Below are 26378 nucleotides of genomic sequence, written 5' to 3'. Positions count from 1 at the left end.
CCCCCCCATTTTTTTTTTAAATACCTGCACAGGAAAGCATAAGTAAATCATGTGTAGTAGAAAACATTTCAGTCTTTCTCTAGGCCAACATACATCATTCTTTTTTTTTTTTTTTTTAAGGCTGTCTCTCACTCTAACCCAGGCTAACCTGGAACTCACTCTGTAGCCCAGATTGATCTCATGCTCACAGGATCCTACCTCCTGCTTTTAGCCTTCTGAGTGCTGGAATTAAACAGGAGCCATTATGCTTAGTATATCATACTTTTTGACCCATCATTCACTTTTCTTAAATTATTTGCTATTTCTTGAAAAGGGGAAACATTATCACATAGCTTATAATTACTTAGTAAGTTTCAGTTTCATAATTTGAGAAATTACAGTTTTAATTTTGGTACTGTTGAAGACATTGACTATTGGGAATAATATTCCTATTATGATGTTGTGAGTAGAGATTTTTCTATTAGCTCTTAATTTTCTTGAGCTGCTTGGTGGATAGTTTATTGAATAACAATTTACCTTGCCTGACCTCTGGGAATACAATGTCATTTTAAAGAACTTTTTTTTTCCCCCAAATATTTATTTATTTTGAGAGAGAGAGAAGGGGGGGGGGGCAGATATATAGAGAATGGGCGTGACAGTACCTCTAGCCACTGCAAACAAACTCCAGATGTATGTTCCACTTCGTGTATCTGGCTCATGTGGGCCCTGGGGAAATGAACGTGGGTCCTTTGGCTTTGCAGGCAAGTCCCCTAACTGCTAAACCATGTTTCCAACCCACAATGTCATTTTAGAGACTCAGAGGCTGTGGTGTAGTAGGCAGCTGTGGGTTTGGTGCATAAACTGCTTTGTGGTAGCTAGTAGAGCCATAAACAACTTTTTTATTAGCCTCTGAGAGACTGAGGTTTCTCATTTATAGAGTCAAAGTAATAAAAATTCTCCTATAGGGCTGGAGAGATGGCTTGGCAGTTAAGCGCTTGCTTGTGAAGCCTAAGGACCCCAGTTCAAGGCTTGATTCCCCTGGACCCACATTAACCAGACACACAAGGGGCTGCACACATCTGGAATTCATTTGCATGGCTGGAGGCCCTTGTGTACCCATTCTCTCTCTCTCTGCCTCATTCTCTGTCTGTCTGATGCTCTCAAATGAATAAATAAGAATAAACAAAAAAAATTCTCCTATAGTATTATTGTGAGAAGTGAATGGGATATTGTAAAAAAAGCTTCTAGCACAGTATTAGCCTATGTTAATTCCTTTCTTTTCTGCACTACCCTGTTTTCCCTAAGATGCCTCTTCCTAAATACTAGTGCTTAGTACTAAGCTGCCTTGGCTAGTATGATCTTTTCTTTCTTGTCTTTCCAGTTTGGAAGTCTCTGCTTCTTGCTTGTTTTTGTATTCAAACTTCTGTTTAATAGTTTGGTTTATAATAGCTAATTTCTGAAAATTGGTGTGATGGTCAGTATGCATTGTCTCATAGCATCATATTTTGTATTGATTTTCATAGAGACATTGGCAGGTACCTTGTTTAAAGAAGCACATGAAAAGGGGAAGGTGACATTGCCTAACTTTGGCTAATAGTTATGAGGATGTTAAGAAGGGTTAAGAGGTGGTAGGAGTAAAGGGAATTCAGATTTACAAGTTAGGTCTGTGAGTGTGGATAGGTGATTTCATCTATAGGCTATAATTTCAGCCTAAGGAAACATTCTGGGATTATTGTGCTACATATGTGTGTGTGTGTGTGTGTGTGTGTGTGTGTGTGCGCACGCGCGCATGAAATTTATGATTTATATTTCTTTTTTAAAAAATATTTGTGGGGTGGGGAGAGAATGACTGAACGAATGGGCATGCCATGGCCTCTTGCACTGCGTTTGCATGTGCCACTTTGTGCATCTGGCTTTATGTGGGTACTGGGGAATTGAGCCTGGGCCAGAAGGCTTTGCAAGCAAGTGCCTTTAACCTCTGAACCATGAGGTAGTCCCAAGAGTTATGTTTCTAAAACTATCACATTAAAATTCTAGCTGCACTGCTGTGTTCTTATAGAAGGGCTGAAATATTTATGGAATGAATAGAAAGCTTTCAAGCCAGGCATGGTGGTGCATGCATTTAATCCCAGCACTCGGGAGGCAGAAGTAGGAGGATTGCCATGAGTTTGAGGCCACCCTGAGACCACATGGTGAATTCTAGGTCAACCTGGGCTAGAGCAAGACCCTACCTCGAAGGAAACAAACAACAACAAAAAAAGAAAGAAAGAAAGAAAGCTTTCAAATTACCATTAGCCAGGATCACAGTTTAGCTATATTTAATGTAATTTGAAATTTTACTTTCTGACAGCTATGGTTCACTAAACACCAAATCCTAATTCATCTCTTTAGTGTGTTTGCATCCTTCTGCTCTAGCTGCGCTGGACCACTCATCATACTGCACCATGGCATGCACTTTCAAGATCTGCTTGCTTCTGTGCTGTTTGCTCTGCTTGGAATGTGCTTCCCCTTCCCCTCTATCTGGAGAACTCCTCATCTGAGCCCAGCTCCATTGTCTCATCTCTGGAAAGCTTGTCCTACACCCTCCAGGCAGAACCTATTCCTTCTTTCATAATGTTCACTGTGCTTTGCCATTGTATTTGTGATGTGTGCTTCAGCTAGACTGTGAGCTCCATGTGGGCAGGAACCCTGGCTTGTTTTTGTTTTTGCATGTGTAGTCTAATGCCTAGCACTTAGTAGGTTCTTAAATAAACATTGCTTGATGTTTGATTTCCTATCCATCTCATTCTAGAAGTTTACAATAAATGTTTATTAAATAAAGTATATAACACATGATTTTGGAAGTGCTTTTCATTTTTGTTTTCTGAGCTTCTATATGAAAATTAAGGGGCCTATATGAAACTTAATTTTAATTTTTTTTTTTTTAGTTCCCACAATGAGTAGTTTAGTGTTAAATAAGCTGTCTTGCCTGGAGTGGTGGCACATGCCTTTTAATCCCTGCGCTGGGGAGGCAGAGGTAGGAGGATCGCCATGAATTCAAAGTCACCCTGAAAATACAGAGTGAATTCCAGGTCAGCCTGTGCTAGATTGAGAGACCCTACCTCAGATAACCAAAATAATATCGCCGGACATGGTGGTGCACACCTTTAATTCCAGCACTCAGGAGGCAGAGGTAGGAGAATCACTGAGAGTTCGAGGCCACCCTGAAACTACATAATGAATTCCAGGTCAGCCTGGGCTACAATGAGAACCTACTTCGGGGGAAAAAAAACAAAAACTGTCAGCCATCTTTTGGAATAACACCAACATGAAATATCTTGTGAAGTAGAAAATACATCATTGGTTGGGTCATATCATTATTAATGATAGTATAATATAAAAAAGCTTGGAATTTGTAAAGTTATTAATGGAATAGAGGTAGTGTTTTCCTATAAGTCCTTGCCAAAGTACAGTATTACTTGTGCTTTTTTTGAGGGTTTTTTTTTTTGTGTGTGGTTTTTTGAGGTAGGGTCTCATTCTAGCCTAGGGTGACCTGGAATTCACTATGTAGTCTCAGGCTGGCGTCGAACTGAAGGCGATCATCCTGCCTCTTCCTCCCAAGTGCTGGGATTAAATGTGTGCGCCACCATGCCTGGCTAGGGTTCCTTCTTCTTCTTCTTTTTTTTTAAACAGAAACGTAGTCAGCACAGTAATCTTTGAAATAGGCTATATGATATTGACTAATTATAAGCTGGGGCCTTAGTATATCTATATCAATGGTAAATTTACTGGTGATGAATAAGGTTTTCAAGTGTAATTGGAAAGATTGCCTTGAAGATCTTTATGAAGTGGGTTTTTAATTATGGTAGGATGAGTGGGTAGCATAGAGTGGGCATTGCTTTCTGGTTGATATACACTGCTGTTTTGAGTCTTGATTACATTATGGTTTATTGTTTTTCTTGCAACTGCTATAACTATTTCCAAGCAATCTCCAGCTGACAAAGTAAGGTTGAAATATCAAGTAGATTATTGAGGATTTTACATCAGGTTAATGAGAAAATCCTCAGAAAGACATGAAAGTAGTCAACTTTGCTTTGGTATTTAAAGTTTCAGTAGCTTCTTCAGAGCTTACTGCCAAGAAAAAGTTAGAGAGCAACACATCAATGGAACTTTCTGCTATAGAGATTGTCTAGCTACAGCCACATCTGGTTATTGAATATTTGAAGTAAGTGTTCACTAAGGCTAGTGTGACCGAAAAGCTAAGTGTTTGCACTTCATTAATCAGAAGGTGAGTAGCCCTGTGTGCCAGATGGTTTCCATATTCATAGCTCATTTTTAGAACTGTACTTTTCAGAGTGAGTAAAAGAACAAAGTTGTCTTCAAATACTGAATATTGTTTATGTACTTATGCAGGTTTTGACTTTTCACAGAGGAAATGTTTCAAGGTTTCAGAGATAGGATTTGACATTTTAAGGAGGAGGTAGTAGAAGAAAGACAAGTTTTAAATTTTAATTATTTATTTGCAAGCCAAAAGAAATAGAAGAGAGACAGAGAATGGGTGTACCAGGGCCTCCAGTCGCTGCAAACTCCAGATGCATGAGCCATTCTGTGCATCTGGCTTTACATGGGTACTGGGAATCAAACCCAGGCTGTCAGGGTTTGCAAGTTAGTGCTTTTAACCACTAAGCCATCTCTCCAGCTCCATAGGATCTTCAACATTTGAAGCAAGCCTCCCTGCCACTGAATTACATCCTTAGTCAACATGGATGATTTTAAAAGAATACATTTCAATACAGCTTTTTAAAGTTCATAAACTACTCTTTGAATTGCTCTGGGAATGTACCTATGATAAAGGTACATGTTATTTTTCTTCAACTTTTTCTTTATTACCAACCTCACATTTTAGAGGCAAGCGTATTTCTGACTTGTTTGTAATATTACCATGGTACAAAATGGTTTGTTTTCAATAAAGCCACAATTTAAAATCTTGATAAAGTGAATCACTTGGTAACATTTTTTCCCCACAAGCTTCCATAAAATTTAAAGGGCTTTATGTACATGTCAAATGATTATGAAGTTAACTTTTTTTTTTTTTTTTCGAGGTAGGGTCTCACTCTAGCTCAGGCTGACCTGGAACTGTGTAGTCTCAGGATGGCTTTGAAGTCTTGGTGTTCCTTCTACCTCTGTCTCCCAAGTGCTGAGACTAAAGTCATGCACCACCATGCCCAACTTAATTTTTTGTTTTTGTTTTTTTGAGGTAGGGTCTCACTCTAGCCCAGGCTGACCTTGTATTCACTATGTAGTGTCAGGGTGGCCTTGAACTCATGACCATCCTCCTATCTCTGCCTCCTGATTGCTGGGAATAAAGGTGTGCACCACCATGCCTGGCTATTTAAAAGTATTTTTGATGGTTCATTTTGATATTTTGTAACTCAAAAAATCTTCAGTGATTGAGTCATGTAGAATAATTTATTCTGTTCATCTATGCAAAGAAAGTTTTTTCAGTGCTACGTCATCAAAAAAAAAAAAAAAAGACCAGAATTGATGTTCAATCTGGTCATACTTATTGAAGAACATGAAGTTATTTTTAAAAATTATTTTTATGTTGAGTCAGGTGTGGTGGTGTACGACTTTAATCCCAGCAGAGGTAGGAGGATTGCCATGAGTTCAAGGCCACCCTGAGACTACATAGTGAATTCCAGGTTAGCCTGAGCTAGAGTGAGACCCCCTACCTTGTATAACCAAAAAAAAAAAAAAATTCATGTTGGGTATAGTGGTGCATAATCCAGAAACTTGAAGGGTAAGGCAGGGGGATCACTTGTGACCAGGAGTTAGAGATTAGCCTGAGCAACATAACAGAATTCCATATCAAAAAACAAAATTCTCCAGGCATGGTGGCTCATGCCTTTAATCCCAGCACTCGGGAGGCAGAGATAGGATTGCCATGAGTTTGAGGCCACCCTGAGACTACATAGTGAATTCCAGGTCAGCCTGAGCCAGAGTGAGACCCTACCTCGAAAAACCAAAAAATAAAAAAAAAATCTCCAGGCATGGTGGCTCATGCCTTTAATCCCAGCACTCGGGAGGCAGAGATAGGAGGATTGCCATGAGTTTGAGGCCACCCTGAGACTACATGGTGAATTCCAGGTCAGCCTGGAAATCCTACCTCAAAGAGCCAAACAAAACAAAAACCTAAAAAACAAAATTGAAACAAAAGAAGAAAACAAAACAAAACCTTCATTAATCTATCTTTATCAAAACTTAACATTTCAATAGTAGCATTATGATTTTTGTTCCACTAAAGTAAGACCAGATTCTTTTTTCTTTAATTTTTGTTTATTTATTTGAGAGTGACAGAGAAGGACAGAGAGAATGGGTGCACCAGGGCCTCCAGCCACTGCAAACAAATTCCAGACACATGCACCCTCTTGTGCATCTGCTTTATGTAGGTCCTGGAGAATCAAGCCTTGAACCGGGGTCCTTAGGCTTCACAGGCAAGTGTTTAACTGCTATGCCATCTCTCCAGCCCCTCTTTTTCTTTTATTACTGAGAGTTTTATGGTCACAGGTGAAAATAATTAATGGAAATAAAGGTTTTGAAGTTTGAAATAGGAAATAATTGTGGAATGGAATTATCAATTCAAAGAGATAATAGAATAAATAGTTTAAACTGTTGAAGTGTTGAAGTGTTTGCTCCTGTACAAAGACTAAAAGTGGGTGTACTTAGATTCTGTTAAGAGTTTAAAAGTAATTTTTCAGTTTAGTAATAAGGTACAACTATTTAAAATATTTCTGATTACATCCTTTGTAATTATTTACATTAAGTAAAATAGAAACTCCTGAGACTGCCAGTTAAGATGGCAGCGTAGGAACCATGCCAAAGCAGCCTAGGGGAGAAAAAGCCAAAAAAAAAAAAAAAAAAAACAGCAAAATATACTCTTCTACTAAAAAGTGAGGTGTATAAGAAATTACCAACTGTAGTACAGAAGTAGGAAAGATCCAGAACATCCAGAGTCCACATAGGCAGCAGCAGCAGGTCTGCAGGGCCACAGCTGCAATGCTTGGTTTGAGCCACAGGAAAAACCAAGTGAGGGCATTTTCCACTCACACTGTATCTCCTCGCAAACTCAAGAAATGTGAAGGGAGGATAGCAGCCACCAACAGAGAAACAGATCACAAGGTAGAGGATCACATGGACCAGTGGGAGAACTAGAGCCACCATCCACACCCTCCCCTCCCCCACCACCAGCGCAAGCAGCAGAGACCTGGGAAGGGAGATCACAGCACCCAGCACCAGTGACCAGAGCATTGATACTGCAACCCAGCCAGCCTGCTTGAACCCACAACATACCAAAGAGGGATCCAAGCAGGAGTGCAGCATAACTGAGACCAAAATCATCCCAAAAGGGAATAGGGATTATACCAGGTCAGTACCCGCCAAGTAAGCCTGGTATCTAGGCTTGAGTCTGAATTGCTAATTGCACCCTCCAGATCAGGATAAATTATATGCTAAATCTGATAGATGATTGGATTTGCCATTCTTAAGCTATATTATGGGTTTGTTATTTGTTGCTCTCTGATTTATAGTGGCTTTGTTTCCTCTTCTGTTGTTCATGAGGGAAGGGTCTTACTTGGTCACAAGCTGACTTGGAACCCTCAACAGACCAGAAACCTCCTAGTTGACAGGATTAGGGGTGTGGGCAACACACACCCTAAGGGATTGAGACTTTGTTAGAGGATGTGGTTGTCATAATACCTGCTCTTGCATAAATACTCTGTGCTGTTTTTTCATTGAATGTATACATTGTTTAGTGAAATTTTAGAATCTGCCTATATTTTGTTCCACTCAGCCTACTTGAATACTGTCATTGCAGGCAAACCCAACATCTAGGGTCACTTGTAGATACTCTGAGAGTCTGAAGAGCCAGACCTACCACCTTAAGCTCCTACTGTGAAGATATATAACATCAGATTGATAGATATATCTAATAATACTGCAGCTAACTAGAAAATACAAGCATTAAATTAATCCAAGATGCAAAAATATGTACATTATAACACAAGAAACACCAAAAATCAAGACAATATACATCCACCGAAAAATATTAATACATCAGAAATGACCTCCCGTGAAAATGAGTTAGAGGAAATGCCTGAGGGAGATTTCAAAAGAAAGATTACAAATATGCTCAAAGAAGTCAAAGAGGAAATCAAAGAAGACACAGGGAACCAATTTAATGAAATAAAGAGGTCATTACAAGACATAAGGAAATAGGAATAATAAAGCAAAACCGGTTAGAATTATTAGTAATGAAGAGCACAGTCAATGAAATAAAAATCTCTAGAAAATATCACTAGTAGAATGGATGAAGGAGAGGACAGAATATCTAAACTAGAAGACCAGGTGTCAGATCTAATACAGGCCAACAAAGAGAAAGACAAACTAAAGGAAAGTACGAATGGGAATTTCAAGATATTCTAGACACTATGAAAAGATCAAGGATAAGAATTCAGGGCATAGTAGAAGGAGAAGAATTTCACTCTAAAGGTATAGTAGGCATTTTCAACAAAATCATATAAGAAAACTTCCCCAAAATTGGAAAAAGAGATGCCAATGCAGATACAGGAATCTTTTAGAACACCAAACAGACAAAACCTGGAAAGAATCTCTCCTTGCCATATTATAATTAAACCACCAAACATACAAACCAAAGAAAATATATTGAAAGCAGTTAGAGAGAAAAATCAAGTTACATACAAAGGGAAGCCCATCAGGATCCCAGCAGATTACCCAACACAAACTTTAAAAGCCAGAAGGGCTTGGAGTAATGTATTTCAAGTTCTGAAAGATAACAACTGTCAACCAAGGTTACTTTATCCTGCAAAACTATCCATTCAAATAGAAGGTGAAATAAGGACATTCCATAGCAAAAGCAGGCTAAAGGAGTACTTGAACATAAAACCAGCTGTACAGAAAATACTTGAAAGGATCCTCCATGCTGAAGAGAAAGAAAAGCACACATATAAAGAACCTGGAAAAAATAAACCATACTCAAATACTAATTAACACAAGAGAACAAAGGTAAAACTGGAAGAACTACAAAAAAAATTGGCAAAAATAAATACACACCTTTCAGTAACATCTCTTGATATCAATGGCCTCAATGCCCCAACCAAAAGATATAGGTTTGCAGGCTGAGTTAAACAGCAGGATCCTTCAATTTGTTGCCTCCAAGAAGCTCACCTTTCTACAAAGGATGGACACTATCTTTGGGTGAAAGGTTAGAAAACAGTGTCTCAAACAAATGGGCCTAGAAAACAATCAGGGGTTGCTATCCTAATATCTGACAAGGTAGACTTCAGTCCAACATTAATTAGGAAAGATAAGGAAGGTCACTTTATATTGATTATATGCACACTCCAAAAGGAGGACATTACAATCCTAAACATATATGCACCTAACATGGGGGCTCCCAACTTCATCAAACAAATGCTGTTAGAACTAAGGTGAAAGATAACACCAAACAGTTGTAGTGGGCAACTTTAACACCCCACTGTCATCAATTGACAGGTTATCCCGGCAAAAAATAAACAGAGAGGCATCTGGATTAAATGAGGTCATAGAACAAATGGGCCTAACAGATATATTCAGGACATTTCATGCAAATGCTGCAGAATATACATTCTTTTCAGCAGCACATGGAGCTTTCTCTAAAAAAGACCATATATTAGGACACAAAGCAAATCTTAACAAATATAGGAAAATTGAAATAATTCCTTACATTTGACCACAATGGAATCAAACTATAAATCAATAGCAAGAAAAGCTGTAGAGCATAGACAAAGTCATGGAAAATACATAATACACTAAAATGATGCGTGGGCTAATCAAGAAGGAAATAAAAAAATTCATATAGTCAAATGATAATGAGAACACAACATACCAAAACCTTTGGGACACAATGAAGGCAGTCCTAAGAGGGAAATTTATAGCTTTAAGTGCCTATATTAAGAAATTAGAAAGGTCTCAAGTAAACAACCTAATGCTTCACCTTAAAACCTTGGAAAAAGAAGATCAAGGTAAACCGAAGATCAGTAGATGGGAAGAAATAATAAAGATTAGGGCAGAAATTAATGAAATAGAAACAAACAAAAAAAAATCCAAAGAATCAAGGAAACAAAGAGTTGGTTCTTTGAAAGGATAAACAAGATTGATTAACCCTTAGCAAATCTGACCAAAAGAAAGAGAGAAGAGACAGAAATTAATAAAATTAGAGATGGAAAAGGCAGCAGCACAACAGATACCAGAGAAATTCAAAAAATCATAGGGACATACTATAAAAACATATTCCACTAAATATGAAAATCTGAAAGAAATGGATGATTTCCTTGATTTATATGACCTACCTAAATTAAATCAAGATGAAATTAATCACTTACAAAAATCTCCCAACTAAAAAACCAGACCCAGATGGGATTCAGTGGTGAATTTTACAAGACCTTCAGAGAAGAACTAACACCATTGCTTCTTAAGCTTTTCCATTAAATAGAAGAAGAAGGAATCCTACCAAACTCCTTCTACAAAGCCAGCATCACCCTGATACCAAAACCAGGCAAAGATAAAACAAAAAAAGAAAATTACAGCCCAATCTCCCTCATGAACATAGATGCAAAAATTCTCAAAAAAAAATATTGGCAAACAATACAAGAATATATCAGAAAGATCATTCACTCTGACCAAGTAGGCTTTATCCCAGAGATGCAGGCATGGTTCAACATACACAAATCAATAAATGTAATACATTATATAAATGAACTGAAGGACAAAAATCACATGATCATCTCATTAGATGCAGAGAAAGCTTTTGACAAAATCCAACATCCCTTCAGGAGAATAGTCCTACAGAGACTGGGAATGGAAGGAACGTATTTCAATATAAGAGATATTTATGACAAGCTTACAGCCAATATATTACTAAATGGGGAAAAACTGGAAGGTTTTCCACTAAAATCAGAAAGAAGACAAGGGTGTCCACTATTCCCACTTTTATTTAATATAGTAATGGAAGTCTTAGCCATAGCAATAAGGCAAGAGATGCACATAAAAGGGATACAAATTGGAAAGGAAGAGATCAAGTTATTATTTGCAGATGACATGATTATGTACATAAAGGATCCTAAAGACTCTACCAGCAAACTGTGAGAGCTGACAAACACCTATAGGCATGTAGCAGGATACAAAATAAGTACATAAAAATCAGTAGCCTTCCTATATGCTAACAACAAACAAACAGAGGTTGAAATCACATTCACAATTGCATCAAATCATAAAGTACCTTGGAATAAACCTAACCAAGGAAGTGAAGGGTCTCCACAATGAAAACTTTAAAACACTCAAGCAAGAAATTGCAGAAGACACTAGGACATGAAAAAAAAAAGCCCTTGTTCTTGGATCTGAAGAATCAATATTGTGAAAATGGCAATCTTACCCAAAGCAATCTACACATTTAATTCAATCCCCATCAAAATTCCAATGGCATTCTTCATGGAAATAGAAAAAAAAATCCAAAAATTCATTTGGATTCATAAGAAACCTCAAATATCTAAAATAATACTGAGCAACAAAAATAAGGCTGGTGGTAACACCATACCTGATTTTAAACTATACTACAGAGCCATAGTAACAAAAACAGCATGGTACTGGCACAAAAGCAGACTTGTAGATCAATGGAACAGAATAGAGGACCCAGGTGTAAGTCCAGGTAGCTATAGCCACCTGATATTCAATAAAAATGCCAAAAATACTCACTGGAGAAAAGACAGCTTCTTCAGCAAATGGTGCTGGGAAAACTAGATACTTATTGGTAGAAGGATGAAAATAGATTCTTCTCTCTCTTCATGCACAAGAATGAATTTCAAATGGATTAAAGACCTTAACATCAGACCTGAAACTCTGAAACTGCTAAAAGAAAAAGTAGGGGAAACCCTTCAACAGAGATTAGAATAGTATCTGTTCTTTTTTTCTTCTGTAACAATAGTAATCTCAGGTCTGAAGATGTTTGCTCATAAGCTTTTGCAGTTCTGTGTCTACTATGACATTCTTTCTGGTACCAGCAGCACCAGTCCCTATTAAACAACAAAAATGTTTTTCAAAAAAATGAGCATAGTGGCACACATCTTTAATTCCAGCATTGGGGAGGCTAAGGTAGGAGTATCACTGTGAATTCTAGGCCAGTCTGGGACTACAAAGTTGATTTTCAGGTCAGCCTGGGCTACAGTGAGACTCCACCTCAAAAAAAATATTGTTTAATGATATATAATTACATGATTATACACAGTTACAGAAATAGTTACACTGCAGGTTGGATGCCTTGTTTAGGGCTTCCAATGTTCTAACTGTCATAAGCCAGATGTGATCATATCTGTGCATCTGAGAATTACCAAGAGTATTTTAAAATGCACAGTCTTGTCATATGTGGTTGCACACACCTGTAATCCCAACACACAAGGAGGCAGGAGTAGGAGGGTCACTGAGAGTTCAAAGCCAGCCTGGGACTACAGAGTGAATTAATTTCAGGTCAGCCTGGGCTAGAGTGAGACCCTACCTCAATAAAACCAGCCCCCCAAAGGAAAAAAATGCACATCTGAGCCTCATTCTTTTTAGAGGTGGCATCTTTAGGAGGTTGATTTGCAGCTTGTCTGTCAAATTGATAAATTATTTTTTGAGAATCCATTAAGATAAAGCTAAAACCAGAAAACAGCACTGTTAGGGTCATTTGAGATTAAGATCAAGGAATGACAAGAATGCCCAGTACAAACCAGGCGTGGTGGCTCACTCCTTTAATCCCAACACTTGGGAGGCAGAGGTAGGAGGATCACTGTGAGTTCGAGGCCATCCTGAGACTACATAGTGAATTCCAGGTCAGCCAGGGCTAGAGTGAGACCCTACCTCGAAAAAATAAGAATGCACAGTACATAAAGAGGGTATGTGTATGTGTTGTAGGTAGAATAGGAAGGGCAAGGGACATACTTAATATTGGATCCAAATAATATAATCCTAGACATGATTTTAAAAAATATTTACTAATTTGTCTGTGTGTGTGCATGTGCATACATGTTTCAGGGTATCTCACTGAAAATGACCTGCAGATACTTGTGCTACCTTTTGTGTCTGGCTTTATATGAGTAATTGAATCCAGACCTGGAGGTTTTGCAAACAAGCACTTTAGCCTCTGAGCTATCTCCCAAGACCCAATAGTTGCCAGAGTAATATATCGTGAAACTTGCCTTTCTAGGCATGCTAATATTCTTTACGCAATAAACTCCTTGTCTCATGTTTGTAAACTACTTGTCCAGGAAAGCTTTACAAGAAGGATCTGTTACCTCTAGTGAGAACCTGTAACAGTCATGGCTATTGTTGCCAGCCCAAGTCCAGTCCAGTATTTCTACATCTTCTAGTGTTTGAGAGAGGCTGGACTTCAGGATTTTATGTGAAGATTCCAAGCATTTAGATTCTGGCTTAATTTACTAAAAACACTAATAAATAAATAAATAAATAACTGAACACATACATCTACTGGTTAGACTTGATCCACCTGCTACAGTTAGTAATCTTTGATTTAGAGTAATACTTCTCCAAGTATTGTCACATTAGTAGCAGCACTGGAGACTTTGTACTGATGCAGATTCCCAGGCCCCACCTCAGCCCTACTAGATCAGAAGTTCTGAGGATGGGGCCCATCATCACGCTTGTAACAAGCCTCACTGGTTCTGATGAGTATTCAGTTTTGGTATTACTTTTTTAGCACTATACAACATGATATTACAATTTTTGTCTAGAGATAGCAGTAATGATAAAGCCCATCAAATACGTTTGTCCAGTAGATTTTTAAATAAAAATGTCATGCATGTATTAATTTTAGATATATATGATCTTTCGTATTTTGTTGACAGAGTTAAAACAATGATTAAATTACTTTTTATTATTAAGGTATTACAAATGAACTTAATTCTGTGTCATAATTTGAATTAACTAAAACATGACATTTTATTTATGGTTAATTGAAACTAGTTAAATATGTTGCATGGCATTTTGAAGCTTTAAATTTAAATCTGTTCTATGAAAGCATTAAACGGGTTATATGAAAATAGTAAAGAATACAAGCTAGAAACAAACAAACAAACAATAAAAGAATACAAACCAGATGTTGTGATGCATGCATACAATACCAGCAGTCAGGAGGCTGAGGCAGGAAAATCACAGCAAGTTTGAGGCCCGTGAGGCTACCCTGAGACTACATAGTGAATTCCAGGTCAGCCTGGGCTATAGCAAGACCCTACCTCGAAAAAAAAATTTTTTTTTGAGTTTTCAGCTTAGGCTTGTTCAACCTCCTTATTTTATCACATTTTCTAAATTGAGTTCAGCTGCTGGAATCAGCAGTTACTTCCATTTTTATATAAAAAGGAAAATTAGTATGATTTTATATAAGCCTGATGATCAGGTTATGTTTCAATGCCCAGATGAATTTAATGCTAATATTTTTCTCTAGTTTCAGAATGTAGAAATATTCTGGTTGTCACTCATAAAGTTCATATTCCTTCTCAAATATGTTTGTACATTGGAAAGTGCTTGGAACATTGCTATTAAAATTAATTATAGGGCTGGAGAAATGGCTTAGTAGTTAAGGTGCTTGCCAGCAAAGCCAAAGGACCCAGGTTCAGTTCCCCAGTACCCACGTAAAGCCAGATATACAAGATGGCTCATGCACCTGAAGTTTGTTTGCAGTGGCTAGAAGCCCTAATGGGCCCATTCTCTCTTGTCTTATTATCTCAAATAAATAAATAAATGAAATATTAAAAAAATTAATTATAAATTTCATTGAGATAATTTTTAATTTAAAAGTATATAACAGCTTTTAACTATGAAAAATTTCAGATATGTCTTACATACTAAAGTGCTTAAATTGTACCTTTAGAGTACTTAAAATACTGATATAGACTAATAATGTTTGAATAATCTTATTTAAATTCATGAGTTTTGAATTAAATAAAGGAATTGTATTGACGTGTAATATTTATTAATGAAAATATACTTGCAGGGTAAACCTGACTTGAATACAACATTGCCAATTAGACAAACTGCATCAATTTTCAAACAACCAGTAACCAAAGTCACCAACCATCCTAACAATAAAGTGAAATCAGATCCACAACGAATGAATGAACAACCTCGTCAGGTAAGGACCTAATTTGCCTTCCAATCTTATTTTCCAGAAAACTCAGGTACATTTTTTTTTTTTTACCAGGAATAATTCAAATAAATTCTGGTTAAAATGGAATATATTTGGAAAGAAATTGTTTTATAGGCTGTTACATGAATGCCAGAGAAGAACTATGTTAACATAAAATTAAGAAACTACTTTAAAAGTTAATTAAAATCTAATTAGTATTGACTAAAATTTTATTCTTTCTGTGTGATATCTCAGATTTGGTTCTGCTAATCTTGCCTTTTTAGACATTATTTTTCTAGGGATACAATTTCTCAGAAGAATGAAATATGCAGTTTGTGTTTAGTTTAGGAATACTGCTTACTTTTTTTTTTTTCTGGTTTTCTGTTTCCGGCAATCTACCCCTTTTGAAAAAAAAAATTAGATAAAATTTGTCATTATGGTATGTCATCCTCTGAGGTCCTTTTTGTATTAGTTCAGTGCATTTTTCTCTTTCCTTATTGCTTCAAGTTGTATTCCACCAAAATCTTTTCTTAGAAAAAGATATTATCTGAAAGGCCTCCCTGCTGTTTCATAATGCCATATAGCCAGGGGAGGGACACTTGACCCAAAGTTAAACTTTCTATGTAGGATTGCCTGTTTAGCCCCAAATTGTCTTTCAAAGTTAGGCACTTACAAGTTTCTATAATTGGGGTGAGGAAGTAAAGGGAGAAATATCTGCAGTTTTTTTCCCTCTCCTTTCTCTACTTCCTCCCATCTAAGGATTAAAATCATTGCTTTACCTCCAAAGAGTATCTTTTGCTCTCCTAACCCCCTTTTAGATGTCTCATTCCACTTTTTCATTTGAATTTTGTTTTTCACTAGTCTTACAAGTATCTCATCTCCGCACTTCTAAAAGGACTGGGCCACAACTTTCAGACAGTTGCTCTAGAAGAAGATACATAAAGAAATTCAGTTCCCACATCCTCTGTAGTGTTTTTTCCTCTTCAGGTGAGCCAGGAAAACAGAAGATATTTGGAGCCACATTGGATCAGCATCTTGCTATAGATGTCTCAAGATTTGAAGTTCTAAACTTGCTTTACTGTTGGTCCCCAAGAGATTCAACAGGGGCCATGTAAGTGTATCACATCCAATATAAAAGATGCGTACCTGCATGTGCCTTTAGGCTCTTGGAAACACTTAGGTTTTCTGTGGGCCATTGAGCTTTCTGTGTGAGGTTTCTCCCTTCTACTACACATCAAGGATAATCAATGAACTGCTGGTGGCTTTAGAATATCCATTACAACATGGAGGAATTTTGTCATTCTGAACTCTGTCCTCCTTGATAAAGCTATTCTCTGGTTGTATTCTTTCTTAGGTGCTCTCTAGTGCCTTGAATATCTTGTCCTTTGGCTTTTTGATGATTCAAAAATTGTGTCCTCACAAAGATTTTTATTAATTGAAAAATTGGGAAGTATGTGATTGCATAAAATAGTTTGCTTCAAACATTACAAAACAAAAAAGTAGACTCTAATCTGTAATAATATCACATACCTTAAAAATGAGTTTTCTGAATGAGGACAGGTAGTATTTTGTAGATTTTCCATCTTTTACCAAATCACTCTCAATGTTTCCATAACCCCACATGTTTTGTTTAAAAACCAATTAATTCTCAGATTCTGGTCATTTTAACAGTAATTATTTTCTGTACCTAAATCCAGTCACAGATTTTAGAAACTGTGGTAACTATATGTACTGGAGGTGTTGCTGTCTAAAGATATCAGTAACCTAGATTTTAAAGCTCTATTATACACACTAGTTCTTCCTTATTGTTCATGTGCTGAATAGTTTTGAATTTTTCTTCTTTTGCTATGGATTATAAAATTATTCTAAAATTTAAAAAAAAGGTGTTTTTCCCCTCTGTCTCTTGACAAACATTTTAAACACTATTTTAACCTAGGTCTTTTGAGGGCTTACTCTTCCTATTAGCTTTCATAAACAGGAAGCATGGAAATTACTTCTGTAAATGCTTGGGCTATTTTTCACTTTATCCTCATGTATCTGAAAACATTTTCTGTATTCTTTTGACTGTTCAAAGACAGTTGTCTTTCCCTCTTCATTATCTTCAACATAAATACAAAAATTGAGGTAATATTTCACTACTGTACCATCAGTAGGGCTCCTTTGGGCACATATGCACAATTAATACAGGAATAGTTTTTGTAATGAAATTTTAAAAAATATTTATTTGCTTGAGCAGGGGGAGAGAGAGTGAGAATGGGCTTACCAGGGCCTCTTGCCTCTGAAAACAAGCTTCAGGCGCATGTGCTTCTTTGTGCATCTGGCTTTACATGGGTACTTGGGAAACAAACTCCAGCCATCAGGTTTTGCAAGCTTTAACCTTTGAGCCATCTCTCTAGCCCATAATGAATTTTTGAAAATATTTTATTTATTTATTTGAGAGAGGGAGAAGCAAATAGAGAAGTGAAAACGGGTGCGCCAGGGCCTCCATCCCTGTAAAGGAATTCCAGATGCATGCGCCACCTTGTGCATTGATATAAGTGGGCACTGGGGAATTGCAACTGGGTCCTTAGGTTTTGTAGGCAAGCACCTTAACCACTAAGCCGTCTCTTCAGCCCTTGTTATTGTTTTTTGAAATAGGGTCTCACTCTAGCCCGGGCTGACCTGGAAGTAACTACGTAGTCTCCCGCTGGCCTCGAACTCAAAGTGATCCTCCTACCTCTGCCTCCTGAGTGCTGGGATTCAAAGCATAAATCACCATACCCAGCTGTATTGACCCTTTTAAAAATGCTTTATGTTAATACAAATTAGCTTTTTTTCTTTGGAGAAAAGTTAGCATAAAGCACTTTTATTGCAATAATGAAACCTGAAACTCATGTGATGCAGGAGATGGGGGACAAAAGCAATAATTTCTCTCACCAAATACTAACTCATAGGATAGGAGGGTGAGGTGGGAACAAGGGAGGAAAAGCCAGGAAAGGGAGATTAGTAGAGAACCAAGCATCAAAACAGGAGAGGCTCAAGCAGAAATAACCAGCATCATTTTCTTAGAGAACACTCAAGGATTTGCTGTGATGGTTGGGCTTTTGTTGGGTGATAAGTCTACAAACAGCACCTTCAATTTAAACTTTGAACTAAAGCTTTTAATATTTAGGAAGTGGAACTTGGATAGTTATGAGATTACAAAAGCCCTGAAAATCCTTTAGAAAGAAAAACACAGGTTGAAAAAAAAAAATTAGTCCAGGTCATGAAGAAGACTTCAGAAGTCCCTACTGGCCCAGGGACAGATACCTACCTGTAAGGTCAAACATCACAGTGAAAGTGGCCTGCTTTAAAAGGCATTGGAGCTGGGTGTGGTGGTGCATGCCTTTATTCCCAGCACGTGGGAGGCAGAGGTAGGAGGGCTGGTATGAGTTTGAGGCCACTGTGAGAGTACATAGTGAATTCCAGGCCAGCCTGAGCTAGTAAGACCCTACCTCTAAAAACCAAGGGGAAAAAAAAGACATCAGGCTGAAAGAGGCTGGGGGAAGCAAAACTGTCTTCCTCCCTCCCCACTTCAATTTGAGTAGGGCTTCAATTTAAGAAAACATCTCTCACACTGGAGAATAATTTAGCCCTCAACAGAGTCTCAAATCTGCTATGGCTTTGCAACACAGGGGCAAGAATGTCTTAACATATAATAGATAAAAATTCATCTAAAAATAAATAAAAATAAAAATTCTTGCAACCCCCACCCCCCAATACCAGTTCCTATTCTAAAGTTAATCCATTGCTTGTGCTGTTAATACTTGTCAATATCTTTAATTGGAAACCTAGATCCAAGATTGAAATTGAATCCTTCACCCCAAAACAAAATGAGTGAGGTTGATGGCATGTAGTTCAGGTAAACACACATACAAGGAGAAAGGGAAAAAAGGACATGGGTGTTGGAAGCAAAACTGAGTGATGGAACACATTTGGTAGGGTAGAAGTCTATATAAAAAATATAATGGGACATCAGGAAAAGCTTCAGTGTAAAATTCATTGGTGATTTCTTCACATGTTTACAATTATAAAGTAGAAATAAAATGTATAGAACAAAATTATTATAATAAAGTAAGTAGCCAATCATTTTTATGTATAGTGTCAGTGTATTTGCTATTGCTATTGTCTTTTCATTAGATTGAAAAGAAACCTTGAGTAAGATAGAGGAAACCCTACCAATTAATCAGACTGTTACCCAAACAATAAAATCATTAAAATGCTTTGATTTTGCCACATACTTAAACACATCCCAAGATTATTTTTCATCTAATTGAATTGTGACTTTACTGGTGAGGGTGTGAAGGACTCATTTTTTAATTATCGATTTATTTGATACTGTCATCTTTGATGTTTTCTGGTCTCTTTTGTCTTTGTATCCTCAAATTGAAGCAATTTCCTCTTTAAGTTATAACTTCTTTTAATTATTAAATTGTTAGGATGCTGAGCTGGAGAGATGACTCAGTGATTAAAGGCACTTGTTTGTAAAAGCCTGACTGCCTCGGTTTAATACCTAAGTACCCACATAAAGCCAGATGCACAAAGTGGTGCATGCGTCTGGGGTTTATTTGCAGTGACAGGAGACCTTTCTCTCTCGTTTTCCTCCCTCCCTCCTTCCCTCCTTCTCTTTCTGTCATTTCAAATAAGTAAATAAGGAAAATCTTTTAAAAATTATTAGGGTACTGATATGATTGAGATGTTTTTGTACTCTGTGAATATTGAGTATACTTATTTTTTGTAAGATATTTAAATCCACTGAAGATCTGCACTTGAATCTTTTACTTAACCTAATTGTTTTAATTTCCTTTTTGTACTCTTTCCAAAAGATATGAAATTTTTCTTTTTCAATTTTTAATATTTTTATTTATTTACTTAAAAGAGAGAGAGATACAGAAATAGGCTAGTGTAGAGAGAGAGAGAAAGGGCATGCCAGGGCCTCCAGCCACTGCAAACGAACTCCAGATGCGTACACTCCCTTGTACAGCTGGCTAACGTGGATCCTAGGGAATCGAACCTGGGTCCTTTGGCTTTGCAGGCAACTGCCTTAACTGCTAAGGCATCTCTTTAGCCCATGAAACTTTTCTTTACCCTTTCCCTGAAGTCAGCCTTTTTTTTTTTTTTTTAAAGAATGAATTGCTTAAAATGTATTGGAAGAAGCTTCCCAAGTTAAAGATAAAACTGAAAACAATATCCATTTTAAAGCTGTGTGTGAAAGGTTTGTGAAGTATATTATTATTCAGTTGTGATAATCCAGAAATTTACTATTCTGGACTTCTAGCAGCATTGACCTATTTCTAACCACTGACATTTATATTATAGTTTCATAATGTTTCAATGATTGAGAAATGGATTAGCTCAAGCATATAGTCCCAAGGAGGATATTATATTCCTTTTATCTACACAGAAAATTTGGCAACCTGGGCAAAGAAACTAGATCTTGAAGTATACATAGTTCTCACTTAGTATAGAGAAGCATATCCTACATTTGTTAAAAAGCACTATTCTAGGAAATTCTGGGAAGATACCTTGTAAAAAGTTCCAATAAGTAGTATAGACTAATGTTATAGGTGTTCAAGAAGATTAAGGTTACTGTGGCTAGGAAGTTTACATAAGTTTTAGAGAAGCTATGAGACAGGGACTTTGAAGATTGACTAGGAAGGGAGCAGGTGCTAAGAGATGCTGTATTGTAGGAGAGTGGCCTTTGACAAGCTGTTACCTAGGAACAGGCAAAGAAGGAAAGGAGTAGAAGAGCTTGTCAGGTGTTTTGAAATATGGTTTCCTTATTATTTACTCATTTTCTTGGGTTTGAACCCAAGGCCTTGCATGTGGTAGGCAAGTACTCTACCACTGGCTACATTTTGAGCATGGCAATAAAGCCTTTTATGGGCTGGATGGATGGTTCCGTGGTTAAGGTGCTTTCCTGCAAAGCCTTATATCCTGAGCTCTATTCCCCAGTACCCACATAAAGACTGAGGCACCAAGTGGCAGGCACTTGCATCTGGAGTTTGTTTGCAGTGAGTAGACTCCCTGGCATGCCCATTCTCTCTCTGCTTGAAATAAATAAATAATTTAAAAAAATTTTTTTAAAGAAAATAAAACTTTTTATGAGAAATAACAGAAGCTGACAGTGATTAATGATTCAGGGGTTCTTCAAATGTTAACCTTTTTTTTTTTTTATTTTTTGGTGTTTTGAGGCAGGGTCTCACTCTAGCTCAGGCTGACCTGGAAATCAATATGTAGTCTCAGGGTGGCCTCGAACTCACAGTGATACTCCTACCTCTGCCTCCCGAGTGCTGGGATTAAAGGTGTGTGCCACCATGCCTGGCTTAAATGTTAAACTTTTGATGCAAATCAAGGAGAAATTATTCATACTTTCATTTTCTTTTTCACTAATTTTTATTTAACTGTTTACAAGCAGAGAGAGAGAGAGAGAAGAGAGACAGACAGAATGGGCACACCAGGGATTCCAGTAACTGCAGTCAAACTCCAGATCATGTGCCACTTTGTGCATCTGGCTTTTACATGGGTACTGCGGGAATCAAACTCGAGTTGTTAGGCTTTGCATAACTAAGCCATCTCTACAGCCTTTTCCCTTTTCTAATGTTTCTATTCTATTTTTTAACTATTTTTAATATTTTCTTCCAATATTTTAGTGTATTTTAAAAAACATAATCAGCTGGGTGTGGTGGTGCACACCTTTAATCTTAGTGCTAGGGAAGCTGAGGTAGGAGAATCACTATGAGATCAAGGCCAGCCTGGCATGACAAGATGAGTTTCAGGGTCAGCCTGGGCTAAAGTCAGACCTTACCTCAAAAAAAAAAAAAAAAAATATATATATGTATAAAACTTAATGGTGACCATATATCTATGCTTAAAAATGTTTTAATCAATACCACATTTATTTTTAGGTATTATGTAATATGTAACTACAATTTTTAAGTTAACTGTACTGTAATCTGCACCAACAATTGTATATGGTGCTGGCGTATGCTTTACTTAACTGTTTCCTTATTATAAGGAATAGTCTGGGTGACTTTCTGTACAATGATTTCTTGGACTAAATTCCCAGTAATCTAACTAGTGTGAATATTTACATTTTTTGATACATGCCACCAAATTGATTTCTACTAGATTGCACCAAATTAAGACTATCAAAAATTATACACATTTAAGCTTCATCTTATTTTATGTAGTTTGTAAAGGTATTTCATTTAAATTTATTTGAATTCATTTGTAATTGAATACTTGTAATGTTAAATACACTTAGGTGTGATTTTACAAATAAGAAATACTTAGAGGATTTTGAAATAGGGCTTAGGGTTTTTATTTTTTATTACACATTTGAACTGAACTTTAACTTATCAGCCCTTGTGATCTAATGCTAATTTCTATATTGGTATCCTTCAGATGCATTCCTCTTACCCTCTTAGAGACCTCACTCGTTGGCTTAAATCAGCTGCCTTTTACCTATCACCTCTATATAAATTGACTTCTTTCTAAAAGCATTTTAGCATATTTAGGTTATCCTGTTTTAAAATATTCATTCATTGGAGCTGCAGAGATGGTTTAGCAGTTAAGGTGTTTGTCTGCAAAGCCAAAGGACCCTGGTTCCATTCTCCAGTACCCATGTAAGCCAGATGCACAGGGAGGCCCATGCGTCAAGTTCGTTTGCAGTGGCTAGAGGCCCTGAGCTATCTCCTCTCTGTATCTCTCTCCACTTGCAAATAAATAAATAAATAAAATTTTTAAAAAATCATTCATTTTACTTTTTAAAAACTATTATTTATTTATTCGAGAGAGAGACAAAGAATATGGGTGTACCAGGTTCTCCTGCCAACCTCTATCTCCTGAATCATGCACAACTTCGTGCATCTTGCTTTATATGTGTTCTAGGAAATTGGGCCTGGTCCATCAGACTTTGCTGAGCTATCTCTCCAGCCCCCTCCATTTTCCTTTGTATCCCCTTTTACCATTTTACTGTTGACTTGGAAATCACAAACAAGAGGGATGAGACAGAGAAAAGAGGGAGGGACAGGGAAAAGAGAGACAGCCCACTAGCACAAATGTAGTCAGGCAGTCAATATAGCCTCAAGGCCTGTCCCCATTTACTGACTCCTCCAGTAAGGCTGTACCTCCTAATGGTACTACAACCTTCCAAAGTGTCCACCAGCTAGGGACAAAGTATTCAAAAACATGAGCATCCTATGAGGGACATTTCATATTCATACCATAATGGGTGATTTCTTCTTTATATATTATCTGTAAGAGTTTGTATAAAAATGGCATTTGTTTTAATTTTAATTTTTGGTTTTTTTTTTAACATTTATTTACTTATGAGCGTCAAAGAGGGAGAGAGAGAGAATGGGTACACCAGGGCCTCCAGCCACTGTAAATGAACTCAGATATATGGGCCCCATTGTGCATCTGTTTTACATGGGTACTGGAAAATCAAACCAGGGTCCTTTGCAGGCAAATGCCTTAACCATTAAGCCATATCTCCAGTCCGATTTTTAAGGTTTTTTTCAAGGTAGGATCTCATTCTAGCCCAAGCTGGCCTGGAACTCACTCTGTAGTCCCAAACCTACTTGAAACTGACCGCAATCTTCCTACCTCTGCCTCCTAAGTGCTGCGATTAAAGGCGTGTGCCACCACTCCAGGCTTAAAATTATATTTAAAAAAATATTTGGAGCTGGGTGTAGTGGCACACGCCTTTAATCACAGCATTTGAGAGGCAGAAGAGGTAGGAGAATTGCCATGAGTTCAAGGCCACCCTGTGAGTACATAGTGAATTCCAGGTCAGCCTGGGCTAGAGTAAGACCCTACCTCAAAAAAATGTATATTTTTTTAGAAGAATTAATTTTGGAGTTATTTCTCTCATTTTTATGAGCTTTTAAATTTATTTATGAGAGAGAGAGAATTGGCACACCAGGGTCTCTAGACACTGTAATGAAACTTTAGATGTGTGTGCCACCTTGTGCACATGGGTGACATTAGTCACTTTATGCATCTGGCTTATGTGGGTTCTGTAGAATCGAACCTGGGTTCTTAGTCTTGGCAGGCAAGTGCCCTAACTGCTAAGCCATCTCTCCAGCCCATTTTTTATGAGCTTTGAATTACATATTTAGTCTACTTAATAGGTGCATGGATTATATTTATAATTTATTTCTTGCATCTTGTGCTTATGCTACAATTGGTAGGAATTTATATATTTCATAATTTTTAGATTTAGTACCATAAAGGTTGTCAATGTATTTTCTGGTAGTTTTTCTAATGTTTCTTTGCAATTTCTTGTGATCTCTGATTTTATAAGGTGCAATGAGGTACTAGGGAGACCTTCTCCAACAAGTTTTGAACTCAGTGTTCATAGGTGCTTTTCTGATGAAATTCTATTTCCATGAAACTTACTTGTAAGAAAACATTTATTTGTTTGTTTGAGAGAAAGAGAGAGACAGTGGGCATGCCAGGGCCTTGTAGCTACTGTAAATGAACTCCAGACATGTGCTACCCTGTATATCTAGCTCCGTATAGGTACTGGGGAACCGAACTTGGTTTCTTAGGCTTTGCAGGCAAGTGTCTTAACTGCTGAGCCATCTCGCCAGCCTGGGAACATTTATTTTATAGAAGTTATTTTAGGGCTGGCGAGATGGCTCAGCAGTTAAGGCACTTGCCTGAAAAGTCTAAAAACTCGGGTTTGATTCCCCAGTACTCACGTAAAGCCGGATGTACAAGGTAGCACATGCCCCTGGAGTTTGTTTGCCAGCCCTGGCATGCCCATTCTCTCTCTCTCTCTCTCTTGCATAAATAAATGAAATTTTATTTTTTTTTGTTCATTTTTTTTTTATTTTTTAGTTATTTGAGAGTGACAGACATAGAGAGAAAGACAGATAGAGGGAGAGAGAGAATGGGCACGCCAGGGCTTCCAGCCACTGCAAACGAACTCCAGACGTGTGCGCCCCCTTGTGCATCTGGCTAACGTGGGACCTGGGAAACCGAGCCTCGAACCAGGGTCCTTAGGCTTCACAGGCAAGCACTTAACCGCTAAGCCATCTCTCCAGCCCACAAATGAAATTTTAAAACAGAAGTTATTTTAGTATATGAGACTTAAGACTAAGCAATCTATAATACTAAATATTATAATAAATTCATCAATAAAATAACAATACCCTTAAACAATATTATTTATTTATTTATTTGGAGGCAGAGTCTTGTGATGTATTTAAGCCTGGCCTTGAACTCAAGCTGACTTTGAACTCATGATCCTTCTACCTTAGACTTTCAACTGCTATTATTATAGGCATATATCACCACCTGCAGTGTGATGTACTGTTTTAATTTTCTGATATTCCTATCTTTGTTTTAGTCATCCATTTGAATTCATACTTATGATAGTTTTGAGGATCTATAACCATGTTTTAATCTAGAGGTTGCTTAATATCATACTTTAAATAGTACAGATATATTTCTGTTTCTTGATATATTGGTATTAAAAAAGAAGACAATATATTTGTGTTTCACTGTAAAAGATTGGGATTTAATTTATACAATTGAAATTGAGTTCAAGATGCTTTGTGAAAGTTCTCTTTTCTGATAAACAAGCAATGAAAGATCTTTATCAGAGATCCAAGTTCCTGCAGTTAGTGGGATTTGAAATAAGTGGTTCATTTATTCGATAGCATCTGTTGCTGTAGAAACAGTATAAAGGAAGTTAGACCTGCACCCCACTATCACAAAACTTTCAGTCTAATAAGGAAAAAGAATAATGAACAAATGGTTGCAAGTGTGCTGACAAGTGACACATATTTGAAAGTACAGACAGAGCATGCATGAATGTAGTGTCATACGAATGAATATCATAGTTTTGGGGGAAGAAGCACATGAAATGTTTTGGCATTGTGAATGATAATCTTTTCCATGGTCATCTTAGGATGATCATAATATTTTAGTCATTTAATATATCATATACCACTGTGTAAATTAAAGAATATTCATTGTGAAATGTAGACAAACCACTATAGCAGACAGTTACTGCTCCTTCATCTTCATCAAGCCTGACTTTACTTTTTTCTTTATGCCTTCATTTTCCTTAGTCTAAATTGTTAAAAATATTTTAACAAGAGATCATATTATGGTTTGCAAACCATATGCATCATACTCTTCTTGTTTACATTATAAT

At 37.1% G+C, this 26378-nt stretch overlaps 1 protein-coding gene across 2 annotated transcripts in view; it reads left to right on the top strand.

Moving 5' to 3' along the window:
- Mbd2 (methyl-CpG binding domain protein 2) overlaps positions 1 to 26378 on the top strand; it is a 63160-nt gene that overhangs the window by 19001 nt on the left and 17781 nt on the right. Inside the window, exon 3 of one of the 2 annotated variants that reach the window (XM_012947999.2) lies at positions 15056 to 15193. In XM_012947999.2, the coding sequence (XP_012803453.2) occupies positions 15056 to 15193 (138 nt within the window). Of the gene's footprint in view, positions 1 to 2370; positions 2538 to 15055; positions 15194 to 26378 lie in introns of those variants that run through there. The other variant, XM_045135170.1, reaches the window with a different exon arrangement.

This window comes from Jaculus jaculus, chromosome 15 (genome assembly GCF_020740685.1).
Source record: "Jaculus jaculus isolate mJacJac1 chromosome 15, mJacJac1.mat.Y.cur, whole genome shotgun sequence".
Lineage (NCBI taxonomy): Eukaryota > Metazoa > Chordata > Mammalia > Rodentia > Dipodidae > Jaculus > Jaculus jaculus.
The sequence above is the reverse complement of the archived record's forward strand: the minus strand, read 5'-3'. Positions and strand labels throughout refer to the sequence as shown.